The sequence below is a fragment of the Silurus aristotelis genome (assembly GCF_946808225.1).
Source record: "Silurus aristotelis genome assembly, chromosome: 5".
NCBI lineage: Eukaryota > Metazoa > Chordata > Actinopteri > Siluriformes > Siluridae > Silurus > Silurus aristotelis.
The window spans coordinates 20,572,960-20,587,468 of NC_139578.1; the positions used below are offsets into that span (position 1 = coordinate 20,572,960).

Here is a 14,509-nt window from a genome sequence, read left to right on the forward strand (position 1 = left end):
GTGGCAGTCACAGTAAAAGCAGTACTAAATTGTCTCTAATGCAATCTGATGCTGATATCATCTGATGAATTAGATAAATAAAACATTATCATCTCTTGCATATTGCATTGTGTGTATGTTTGAGAGAGAGAGAGAGAGAGAGAGAGAGAGTGAGAGAGAGAGAGAGAGAGAGAGAGAGAGGGAAAAGGAGAGAGAAAGAGAAAGTGAGAGAGAGAGAGAGAGAAGAGAGAGAGAGAGAGAGAGAGAGAGAGAGAGAGAGAAAGAGAGAGAGAGAGGAGTTTGAAAAGTCAGCTCAGTGTTCTCTCTTCCCATCAGCACATTTGGTGTTGAGCTGCAGTCAGCATTGAGTGGCATAGCACCTCTGCGTTTTCCATGTCCTTCGCATGACCCTGAAACACTCACCGTGATCAGCCCACATCAGAAGTGTGAAAACAGTGTACATCAACGACAGGCCTTCTGTACTGGTTGTCATTTTTGTAATCATTATCTATGTGTTTAAGATTTTCCTCGGTGATAACAGTAGCTAGTAACAGTATGCTAGCAGTAGCATTTTTGCCATCGCTAAATTGTGTGGATATGCCACTTACTGTTTTTGTATTCTCTAGGTTCTCTTTCTCACTCTGGCTCAGTGTCAGACTGTCACTGTATATTGTGAGTGTGTGAGTGTTTTTTGCAAATGTAGTTTCCTCTCTCCTTCCTGTCATGGAAGTGATTAGATATTCTACACCTCTCTCAACCACACTCTCTCTCTTAGTGTGCACTGCTCTGGCCTTTAAAAAAGTGTACATTTACTACATGTCTGTATTTTGAAAATTAAATATTGTTGCCATGGAGAAGCTGGGACTGGTATGAGGAAGTGTGTGTGTGGTTGGGAGAGATCATGGTGGTAGGCATGATTTAACTGTGACTGGGAATTACTTAAAAAGTGTTTAAAAAAGAGGTTAATATTTATTCTATTAACAAGCGTAGAATATCATTACACCTTTCACAACTGAGCATCATATTAAAATGTGTGAGTGGGGAGCTGCAAGCTTGGTTAAATACAATATAAAGACAATGAATTAGACTATTTTGTATTAAAACATACACAAAACCTTTTTTCTAAGTGTCTTAAATAGCAGAGGTAGAATAGAAATAACATCTGCTGAAGACTCTTGGAGATTCACCACTTTACTTTATTACTTTATTATTTGTTGTCTTTATTTTCTGACGTCAAGGACTCTTTGTTGGTTATCTTTTACATACAAACTAAACTAAGACATTTTGATGTAACATCTTGGGTTTAAAGTGTCTTGCAATGACTTATAATAGGGTTGTTATAGACATGAAGAACTTTCACAGTTAATAAAAATTTATTCAGCGTATTCAAGAACGTGTTGGAAAATAATACCAGGTGGCTTCTTTGGAAAGGGGTTTAAGACATTAAGTGTCTGATAAGTGTCACTATAAAATCTAGTGATTTTTTTAAATGCATTCTGATCACACGGCATTATGTTTTCAATTTACATTATTTCTTTTTTTTACTATTTCATAGTCTTCACTGCAAGCAGAAGCTTAGAGGTTTTTTTAAAGGAATAATTAGCATCTAAAATCTGCTTCTTCCATTAATCTTTTTTATCGTAATGTGTTTTAGCATGTCCCTGAGAGAAAAAAAAAAATATTATTCACAGTGATCTCTGCTTTAACACAGTTCTGCCCGGAGTAAGGGTAAAAATGGCTGCTAAAAACATCTCTGTTAAAAACAGTTCATCCTTAATGCTTGTACACCTAAAGTTATTTTGGATGTTCGTCTGCCATGTTTGCACAAAGGGTAAAATGAATACAACCTTTGAATATGTCTATCTGTTTGTTTATCTGGCTGTATTTTCTTTTTCAATCGACTTGTCTAGGTTACATCCATCCATTTGTCTGTCTGTCTGTCTGTCTGTCTGTCTGTCTGTCTGTCTGTCTGTCTGTCTGTCTGTCTGTCTGTCTGTCTGTCTGTCTGTCTGTCTGTCTATCTATCTATCTATCTATCTATCTATCTATCTATCTATCTATCTATCTATCTATCTATCTATCTATCTATCTATCTATCTATCTATCTATCTATCTGTCTGTCTAATATTCTCTGTCAGTGACTTTATCTGTATATCTGTCTAATTTTATGCCTATTTAATTTTTCCTAATTTCCTCCCTTTTCTCACAAAGATATAATTGCATAGCTGAAAGTTTAATTTGCAGTATTATCACACAATTCTGTTCATTACATGTAACTCACTGTGCCACATGATAAGTGATTTTTATTATATTTATCATTGTTGCCATTGCATCTTTGCTATATCGCAAAATCTCTGGAGTCTCCAAAGAACATATCGGCTGTTTCATTTATTTATATATTTATTTATTTTTTTTTTTTTTCAATTTTTATCAACTATGTGTACACTCTGTAGGGGCAGGGCTGTAGAGAATAACTGGAGATGATCAAACTGCAACTTACAGATTGAATTGCACTCCATCACGTCATCTCTGCATGTAAACATCTCCGGATAGTGATGTGCATTGCTAATGCGCTATCTTCTCTTCTGTGCATTCCTGTATATGTGTGCATTGTTTATTCTTGCTGTGAATCTTATTGCAGAGTAGTTGCATCACAAAACGCTGTATGTAGCTTCTGTATATAAAGTGTATAACTTTAGCCACTATTTTACACCGATCGCAGTGTAAAAGTTTCAATAACTATAGCTTGATGTTGAGACACTACACACAGCTCTTACTTTTACATGTTCTTAATGACCTAGATGCTGGATGTGTTTCCTAATCTGAATCCTTACAAAATATTATACTGTGGCCATTTGACATTGTGCTATACTGGAACTGTGAGGCTAAATGCAGCAATTTTTTACAAAGGTCATTCCAATGGGTAAGCAGCCAGAACCATATATGAGGTTCTGCAATGCATCTGTATGCAGTAGTATTCATATGTCAGTTGTGTACTGATATTAATAGTATCCAGGCTGCTATGCCAAAGGCAAAAGGTGTTTTAGCAGGTGAATGCTAGCCAAATCATTAGCTTGACTGCTGGCTTTTACTGTAGTGTTACAGAGCAAACTGTACCACCATATGTCTTACTCACACCTATGAATATGCATGAATTTTTAAAAATCTCTTTACCATGTTAATCTTTTTTGCTGCTATCTGGCTGCCTTACATGCACACACACACACACACACACACAGAATCTTTCCCGTGGGCTGAAGCTTTAAGTGGTTCATCGACTTGGTTAAAACTCTTTGGCAGGATATTACTATAACTGTCATTTAAATCTCACTTGCATGTTCCCAGTCTGTTGTGAGCAATTTCCGGAGGTAATATTTCAACAAATGAGCCTTTTTTTTGCACTAACAGTTTTCAAATCTAATTTAGACTGACCTTATGGAGTAATCAGGTCTGAAATAGCGTAAGTGGTTGAATTATCAGATGACTCATTATGCTGGGGGAGATTTGAAGATTTTAAGACCTCTAGGGTAGATTCGAAGACCATTAAATTAAGCTAATTCTAAACTCTCATATAACTAGATTCTAGTTTGTAAAGCATTATCTTCTCTTGATATATAACCCATACTATATGTTGGATTTATAAAAGATCAAAAAAGTTAACATAAAAGATTTAGTTAACTGTAACTGTCACCTATCTTCCTGTCTTTCAGTGTGGATCTTGTTCATGCACAGCTCCGTGTGTGTGAAGGCCGAAGTCTTCCGGAGCTTGGACTCAGACAGGATAAGATCAGGATAAATGGCTGTGCCATCCAATGTCGTGTCACCACAGAGGACCCGGCCCGTGGGTTCCAGCCTGACACAGGACGACTAGAGGTAAAGGATTAGGGTTAAGCTGTTTAAAAATGGAAGTGTATGCATAAATTAGAGCTACTATTACATTCATTATACACTTATCATCCCTTTATTATTACACTTTAATGAAGACTACAAGAGGCTGCTAAATGCATTTTCAAACAGTCTAATTAAGTCGCGTAATGCTGGGGTTCTGAAATGTTTTGCGACCCCTTTAACTGTAAAATAAATTTCATGGCTCAGCAACAGATTTATGAATACAATCAAATTCAAATACCTAAATATTATGCTCATTATTTAAATGTGCACAGTGATGTTTTGGCAATCTATTGGAACCAGACATTTTTCTAACAAAACCCACTAATGTCTCAAGCTGACATTAGGCTCAAAGTTGCTTTTTTATTTCATTAAAACAATTCAATTCAAGTCAAATGCGACAATAACTATAGGAACCTAATTCAAATATAATATCTTTTATAATAGTGGGTTGTGATTTCCACCCCTTGACAATAATCATGGGCACTCTTTTGAGAATGATTGGCAAATGGTTGTCATGACCACATCTCTGTCCATGTCATGATATCTAATGGATTTTCTCAGTGATAACCTACTGTAGGTTGGATTAACCTAAACATCCACACCTTTTTGCTACCTTGCCTTTATCCTTTCCCATGTACAACGAGTACATATATATATATATATATATATATATATATATATATATATATATATATATATATATATATATATTGTTAGTTCTTTAAATAGTGCATCCTATTTATTTATCACTTTATCATCCCTGTCTACATGCAGAATGGCTTGCTAGATTTTCTTTTCCAAAATTATTGTTTTATAATTAAAGTTAACAATCCCTGTTTCTGATTTCTATACCCTCACTGGCCTCTTCATTAAAGACAACTATCTAGACAACTGTTTGTTTATTTATTGAATCAGCGTGATAGGGAAACGCGATCTTGGTGGTTTTGACCATTGGAGGTTTGCTGGTTCCTCACAGCGTATTTTAAGTATTTCAGACACTGCTGATCTTTTCGGATATTTGTGCACAAATGCATCTAGAGCAGAGGATGGTGTGAAAAGCAGAAAAACGAATGCGTAACACACAAGTCAAACCTTGAGGTGGAAAGAAATACAACAGCAAAAGATGATGTTGGATTCCACTACTGTCAGCCAAGAACAGGACGTTGGAGCTGCATTGGGCAGAGGTTAACTGAAACTAGACAGTTAAAAACTGGAAAAAACAGCCTGCTTTTCTGAATCTTATTTTTTTTGTACACAGACGGTGGGGATAGAATTTGGCATGAATAACATGATTCCAAGGACCTATCTGCTCTTGTGTCACCAGTTCAATTTGATAATGGTGGTAAAGAATTGAAAATAATTGGTGAATTAGGAATTGAAATTGTTCTGCAAGAAGTTCCAGCTTCTTGCAGAACATTCCTAATATTCCTAATAAATTGGCCAGTGATTACCTACATTAATGTTTTCCTGGCAATTTTAATGATATTTATTTCGGTTTATTACCAGCAATTTATGTAAAATGATTCATATAGTTTGAATTCCATATGGTTTTCTGTTCTTCCTCATTATTAACTCTTTAGCTCATTATAGCATATCATATATCAGGTGTGGTAAATATAATGCCTTTAGAGATTCAGCCACATTAAATGTATGTCTTAAACCAGAAATGGGAAGTAACGAAGTACAAATACTTAATTACTGTAGATTTTTCTGGTATTAGTACTTTACTTCATTATTGATTTTTTTGCACAACTTCTTACTTTTACTCATTAAATTCTTACACAAATATCTGTACTGTATACTTCTTACATTTTCAAACTAGACACAGAACTTGAGTTATAATCTATTTGGTGAAATGTCAATATTTTTTCTTCTCATAACCCACCGTTTTCAGACCATCAACCTATTTCCTGTCATTACGCTGCTTTTTCAATCTACCACTGGTGTATTATTTCCTGGCTCTCACACACCACAGATGCAGACTAGTTTACGAAGCTCACAATGAGCAAAGCAGAGGGCAAAAATTAAATATGGGGGTAATGTGGATGAGACAGAGGGAGTCAGCCAAGTCATGAAAACATGACTGAGAACAGAGACATTTATGATCACCTGATCATCATCATAATTTTTCCGCTTGTGTTCTATATAGTGGATGCTCGGCCTGGATACATTCATTAGGTAACAAAATTAGAAATTTGTTTTGTATTAATATATTAATTAGGGCTCTCAAAATTTATAAATTAATATAAAAGAGGCGAAATTAAAACCTTCAATGGAACACACATATATTCACAATGTCCTTTCTTTACTCTTTATATATTCGGCAGGTAAATAAAAAAAATCGATTGACAACCCTGATATTTATAAGACATGGCGTCCAGTTACCAGCCCGACACAATAACAGTTAGTAGTAATGGCTCATTTTTACTTAAGTACAAGTCAGAGCCCAAACTTCTTTACTTTAAATTAAGCTAAAAATGTATATTCAGTTTTACCAGAGTATTTTAAAACTAAAAGTATCTGTACTTCTGAAGGATGTGTGTACCTTGCCACCTCTGTCAACTTTATACTTACCAATGTATTTTTAATACTAAGCATATATTTTTGGCACTCTGGCCTCTGTGTGTTACACTTGCCACTTTCACAACATGCTAACAAGCTAACTCTGCCTCATAAAAAAAAAAAAGATGTGAATTTATCAATTGACTTATCTTTTAGATCTTTGTGGTTAGCCTTGTGGTGGAAGTATTAGGGAACTCTGTCAGTATTTGGATTAGTATCTATGTATTTTATGACATATCATTCTGTTTGCGTTAAACATGCTAGTAGACAAACATTTAGGACATAATAAGTATGGGAATTATTTGAGTAAATAAAGTGAGGCAGGGAAGCTGTCTGTATAGTTGTGATAAAATGATCAATTTTCAGCATTCCGCTGTGAAACAAATTTAATCATTATAAAACTTATATTAATGCATGACAAGCAATTTCCATTGAACCAAGTAATTCACATCTCTGGAAGTGATTCTATGTCAAGAAGGCATGTTTTAAATGTTTCTTCTGTGTTTGCTAATCTATATTTATGTGATATGATAATGAAATACCATTTTAAATCTCCTAAAATCTCACTTTTTAGACTGAGATTGTTCTGTCTAGGGTATAAATAGGGTTATAAGCTTACACTGTTATGTTCACTTAAGGTTGACATGTAGCATATATGATGCTTTGACGGCATATTAATAATTTATTTTTCATATGAAAATGCCATTACTGTCACAGTAGTTCACATACATGCCCTTTAAAACTTTTTGTGTCTTGTTCCATCTTTCTCCCTTTCTCACTCTCTCTCTCTCTCTCTTTCTCTCGCTCTCTCTCTTTCTCAATGCCTGAAATCTGCTTATCTGTGCAATTCTGGGCTCTCCCCATTGCCATTACTAATGGTTGATTCAACATTAGAAGGTGATTAGTGAGTCTCTAGAGGTGCTCTAATTTCTCCATAGTGCACAGACTTGTCTGGCTCTTTTTCCACCACAATACTGAGACAGCATACATTTGTGGCATCAATTTTCCATATCTAGAGGAATCAGCTTATTACTTATCAGCACATGTTGTGTATATATATATATATATACAGTACAGACCAAAGATTTGGACACACCTTCTCATTCAAAGAGTTTTCTTTATTTTCATGACTATGAAAAATGTAGATTCACACGGAAGGCATCAAAACTATGAATTAACACATGTGGAATTATATATGGAATTATATACATAACAAAAAAGTGTGAAACAACTAAAAAATGTCATATTGTAGGTTCTTCAAGGTAGCCACCTTTTGCTTTGATTACTGCTTTGCACACTCTTGGCATTCTCTTGATGAGCTTCAAGAGGTAGTCACCTGAAATGGTCTTCCAACAGTCTTGAAGGAGTTCCCTGAGAGATGCTTGGCACTTGTTGGCCCTTTTGCCTTCACTCTGCGGTCCAGCTCACCCCTAAACCATCTCGATTGGGTTCAGGTCCGGTGACTGTGGAGGCCAGGTCATCTGGCGCAGCACCCCATCACTCTCCTTCTTGGTCAAATAGCCCTTGATGCCTTCAGTGTAACTCTACAATTTTCATAGTCATGAAAATAAAGAAAACTCTTTGAATGAGAAGGTGTGTCCAAACTTTTGGTCTGTACTGTATATATATATATATATATATATATATATATATATATATATATATATATATATATATATATATATATATATATATATATATATATATATATATTTCACATTTGTGCTATAATATTGTCAAAATAATAAGTAGTTATTAACTAGACCCAACTTGAGCTGTACTAATGAATCAAATCTAATTTAACACAATGTCAGGCATAATTCTATTCCTGAACAAGTTAAGGTCATTTTTACCCCCCATCCAGCACCGCCCCGCCCCCAACGCGCACACACAACACACACACACACACACACACACACACACACACACACACACACACACACACACACACACACACACACACTCAAACCCACAGTTTAGATTTACCTTTTTTCCGTTCTCCAATTAAAAAGTGACAAATTTGCCTCTGCAATCCCAGTTGACCTTGGGCTTTTTACATTCCCTGCTTTCCTCCTTATACTTCATCAGACTCTTTCTCCTTCGCCCAGCCCTCTTTCATTTCCCCCTCCACATGAAAAAGTACTACAATGTAGGGAGCAAATTGTGCATAAAGACATAAGCCTGCAGTGAACTGTGCGTATCTAAGGAAGATAAAAAAAAAATTCTTAAAAAATAATAAAGAAATAAGATAGCTAAAAAATGCATAACCAAACAGAACAAATTCAGCAGCGAATGAATAAGTTATTGCATGAGTGCTCATGGGAGGTCAAAGAGGCAGGGGAAGAGCTTTATCAAGGGCTGACATAGAAAGAATAAAAAAGAGAGAGGGAATACAACTTGAAAAAGAGGGAGCAAGGACTTATTTTCAGTATCTTTTGTTCAAATAAAACAGCACTTAAAATGTCTTTAGCTGCTCTATTGCAAAAGGTCATATCTTCATTGGTTTTGGAGTGAGAGAGATGAAGGGAGGGTTGGAGCCCTTATCCTAACACAATAATACACATGGGCATGCAGAGAGCAGGCCAGACAGTCTGGGATATAGTAGGTAAGGATTGTATTTTCGTGTTGTGAAGGCTAGAACAAGATGGAGGACTGCATGATGGACAAATGGATAGCAGAGGAGAGATAGGCAGCTACAACCGGTGATGTATTTGGGACATGTTGATGGATAGACGGATAGACGGCAGTGAAGTGTTGCTTCTATAGAGCATGTGCAGACATGCACACACACACACACACACACACACACACACACACACACACACACACACACACACACACACGCACAAACACACGAACACATAAAGTCATATGTTTCCCTCCATTCTTCCTTTTTTCTTTATGATAAGAGAAGTAACACAGGTCTATTGTATACATGTTATATTTGTGGCAGCATTTAAATTTTTTTCACTCTTACTATGTACTTTACTCCTTAATCCTCTCTACTTTCCTTTCCTTTCTCCATTTCTCTCCATCACTTTCATTCTTTTCATTATATTCTTTCCTATAGATCCTTTCCTAAAGAAATATATTGGAAATAGCAATTTACAAATACACACTGACGCATAGTTTATAAACCAGACACAATATCCAAACCTCTGTCTAAATGGTTCCAGGAGTATAACACTCACAATACAGTATAATACACAAACACACACACACACACACACGCACACGCACACGCACACACACACACACACACACACACACACACACACCTACATATTCTAATTTACCTAATTTATGCGCTCAAAGAGTATTTGTTATGCATGCACATTACTCAATGAAATTATCCAAACACAGTAATAAAACACTAAAGTTTCAGCACCACAGAAACACACACCATCATCAGTCATAATGTGTCATATATGCAAATATTAGCAGAGCTCACACTTCAGCATTCATTTACATCTGAGCAGTAGTAGATCAGAGTTGTGCTGGTGAGCGTTTCTGAATGGCAATAGAACAGAAAGAACGGAACAGTTGCAAAGTATGCACAAGCTTCTTAAGAAGCACAATTATAACTCCTAAAAATATACAGTATACGCTTTAATACACTATGTAGACAACAGTATTGCAACATCTGACTTTTTAAGCCAAATGTGATATTTTTTTTAAAACTGTTACCACAAAGTTGGAGATACACAACTGTATAGGATGTTTCTGGATGGGGTAGCATTTAATTTCCCCCTCACTTCACTACTGTAGGAGACCCAAACTTGTTCCAGTATGACAGTGCCCTGGTGCACAGTGCCAGCTCCATGCAGATACAATTTACATGGGTTGGAGTGGAAGATCTGGAAAGATCTGCTATGTTACCTCAGCCATATTGAATACCCTGTGAGAACCTCCTAACTTCACTAATGCCTTTGTATCTGAATAAGCACAAATGCCAACAACCACTCTCCAAAATCTAAAGTTCAGGTACCTGGGGTCAACAGTGCAGGTACCGGTGTTAGAAAAGTGAAGAAAATGGTGCAGGCAGGATAGAGTGGGTGGAGAAGAGTGGCAGGAGTGATTTGTGATAGAAGGGTATCTGTGAGAGTGAAAGGGAAAGTTTATAGGACTGTGGTAAGACCTGTGGTGATGTATGGTTTAGAGACAGTGGCATTGAGTAAAAGACAGGAGGTGGAGCTGGAGGTAGCAGAGCTGAAGATGTTGAGGTTTTCGTTGGGAGTAACGACGATGGACAGGATTAGAAATGGGTTTATTAGTGGGACAGCGCATGTAGAACCTTTTGGAGACAAGGTGAGGGAGGCGAGATTGAGATTGTTTGGACATGTGCAGAGGAGGGACATGGGGTATATCGGTAGGAGAATGCTGAGGATGGAGCCACCAGGAAGGAGGTTTATGGATGTGGTGAGGGAAGACATGCAGGTAGTTGGTTTGAAAGAGGCAGAAGTAGAGGACAGAGGTTATGGAGACAGATGATCCACTGTGGCGACCCCTAATGGGAGAAGCCAAAAGAAGAAGAAGAAAAAGAAAAAGTATCTGTGATTAGCAGACTTGGTGCAGTCTAGTCAATTCAGTTGCAGATTCTGTTCTCAGAAAAGTTACTTTTTCTATGAGTAAGAAAGTCTGGAGGTTTGCTTACAGAAGTATATACTGATAACAAATTAACAATTGCCCAGTTCTGGCCAACTTTATCTGTCACTAGGGAATAATTGGTATTTAGGTGGTTGGTGCATAGGCACAGTATGGGAGCAGTAGTGCTCAATTTCTGTGTCATTCAATTCAAATTGTAATTAAAACAAATAAACTTTAACTTTTTACATTAGCATAAACAGATCTTGAGCTTTTAGCCTGTGTACCATCCTTGACATCTTATATTACATCATTGTTATTATACCATATACTATATAGTTACTATACCATACAAGGGCTAAACTAAAAGGAGCTCAGTTTCTCAAATTTTTCCACATGCAAATACGGTTGACAAATACATCCACCTAAGCTAACGGAACACATCTGCACCTTACAGAGTTTTGGGTTTGATAAAAGCAGACCTTGGGTCATTCAACTATTATTCTCTTCAATATGTGTACTGTAGTAGTCATGACGTCTACAAATAGTATATTTCGAGCACAAAAACCTTTAGTTTATCATGAAAATTAAAGTGTACATTTAATAATACAATAATTAAATCTGGTTCATGTGGAATCGCTAATGCAATATTAGGTTCCTGGAATGCACTGTTACGTTCTTTGCATGTTTTGCTTGCTGTATGCAAATGTATGCATAAAAAGAGTGTAAAAGCAAATTTATTAGTGGTGTTATCATTATCCCTGGAACACATTATCTCAGAAACACACACACCCACAATGAAGAGTGGCCGTCGGCTAAGGTTCAGGGTCAGGACGAAATCATTCATCATACTAAATGCTCACTTAGACCGCACGCGCACACACACACTCACACACACACACACACACACACACACACACACACACACACTCTGGTTTTACATACATTGTATGCATATAATTACTCAGGTTTGTCAGTATTTCACATATAATGTACATTACATTAGCGAAGATATTTTAACTTTTTGTGAATATTAGACCAGTAGACTCGACCATCTTTTTATCCACTCCTCTCTCTTGAACCAGAGTAATTCTCTTAACAAAGCTACTGTTTAATAATTTTTGTTAACACCTGCACTGTGTATCTAATGGCCCACCAAACACCAGACCATAATAAACACTCTGCTTTTGTTTTATTCACACACCCCCAAACACACATTAACCTGCCACAACAAACAAATTTGTGTTCAATTATTCAACAGAGACCAAATAACACAGTAATTACAGGTGAAAGCTCCCCAACGCATGCGCAGATAATTACACAGTTCTGTACATATGAAACATACAAGATGTTCCAATAGGTGTTTGTTGAAATTCTATGTTAGATAGTGTCCTGTATGTATTTACATTACTCTATGATTTCTGGGTGCACATTACAGTCTGAAGGTGGACGAATGAAGTATAGAAAAAAGATGATGAACTGCATTGACCACTTTTATTTGGCAACACCTGTACACCATATCATTTGTTCATAGGTCCACATATGGCCCAAGAGGTTATTGTTCACATTAAACATCAAGCTATTAAATAACAAGTTGATTTCAGTGATTTGGCATGGTTGTTGTTGCCAAATGGGTTGAAATTAAATATTTTTTTGAAGGAAATGCTGATGATCTTGGATCTATACACACACTAGTCACTAGACTATAGAGTCACAAAACAAGGGCCTGTATATTTTTCACAGTTCAAAGGCTGCATAGTCAAAGGAAGACAGTGCGAAGTTAAATTAACTGCTAACAGAAGTAATTGTGCATTGTACTAATTACACTTTAGTGAAATGTCTTCTCGACTAGATGAAAAAGCATAGGATGAAAAAGTGTAAATGCTTCAGCTAAGGTCTAGTTGCCTTGTGTTTTCACACTTACATTAACACTTTCTTTTATTACATAGCACTGCGTGCCATTATACCGTATTGTGCGTCACACTGTGGTCTTGAAAAAAAAAGAGAAAGAAAAAAGTTTAGATATATTAAGTTATAGTGGATATACAAAAATTCTACAAGCCCCTGTTTAAATCACAGGCTTTTGTAATTTCCAATGTAAAGAATGGGAGCAGCTTAAAACATGTCAGTTTTTTCAACCTTTAAAGTGTAGCAGTAATGTGTGAAAGCAGTAGTAACCCCCAAAAAGAAAAAAACACAACTATTTAAAATTTAGGATGAAAAACGTTCTGGCATCATAATTGTGCACCCCTTTTTTATAATTTGACTGTGCTCATAATTAACCAAACTTATTTAAACTCATGTTCAAGTGACTTTCACACACTTATCATTAGTGAAGTGATTTTGATTAACCCCTAAATAAAGCCCATATAGGTCTGTAACATTTTCATGACGTCATTTTGGTTTCACTGACTTCTGAACCAATGGTCTACTGAGAGCTCACAGAGTGTGCTAAAAGAATTTAGAAAACCAAAGATATTCATTTACAGGAGGAGCAAATGGAATCACCATAGTGACATGAACAAGAACAGGATGTGTCCTCAAAATTTTTGTAAGGACAAGAAAAAAGCTTATTAGGTATGTTCCATGAGACAGCAATCTCATATATTTCATGAGTTGTCTATGAGGAAGGACAACTAGATAGAAGTCTAAGAAAAGAAAATTCAAACTTAACTAAATTCTGAAAGGAAAAGTGAGACCAGGGTAGGTTTTTTCGTAATTTTGAAAGCAGAAACAATGCATATAAACACTGTACACATGGTAAAGCATGGTGGTGGTAGCATTGCGCTATAGGGCTGTTTTTTTTCATCTGGGACAAGAGCTCTAGTTATAATAGAGGTATAGGTCCGAATAGCTCTATATATTGGTACATCTGCAGGCCTCTGTCAGACAGTGAAAATTGAGAAAGATTTCACCTTCGAGCACAATAATGACCCAAAGAACAAATCCCAGTCAACAAAAGAATGACTTCAGAAGATGAATGATGAGTGTATGGGAATGGCCCAGACACAGTCCTGATCTAAAAGCTATTGAATGGGCAGTGGAAACTGCAGGAAGCTCAGTTGCATAAATGATTATATAAGTCCTTTCACTTCTGTGAGTTGCTCTGAACACAGGTGTCTGTCAATTGCACACAAATCTCCAACAATTTGATAAATAATATTTAATACATTTGATTAAATTTTTTGAAAAAAAAAGGAAATGATTACCAAAGAGATGGCAAATAATTTTGCAAAATCAAGATATGGTAAATGCTTGAGTGCTGAATTTAAAGGAGAAAGGAGCTTTATCACAGCATTAACGATGGAAAATCATCTCATGTGATTTATTTTTTTACATTAAAAGAACTGCGGATGTGTAGACTTTTTAGGTCCACAGTGTGCAGCAATGACAATAAAACCCAAATGACTTGCCATGATGAATCACCAGCAAAAATCAACTTGCACACCATATTCTAAATACACAATACCCATCACGAAAAACAATATCTAAA

At 36.2% G+C, this 14,509-nt stretch overlaps 1 protein-coding gene across 1 annotated transcript in view; it reads left to right on the forward strand.

Moving 5' to 3' along the window:
* pcxb (pyruvate carboxylase b) overlaps positions 1-14,509 on the forward strand; it is a 193,423-nt gene that overhangs the window by 55,316 nt on the left and 123,598 nt on the right. Inside the window, exon 9 of the mRNA XM_083541256.1 lies at positions 3,690-3,852. Within this exon, the coding sequence (XP_083397382.1) occupies positions 3,690-3,852 (163 nt within the window). The remainder of the gene's footprint in view (positions 1-3,689; positions 3,853-14,509) is intronic.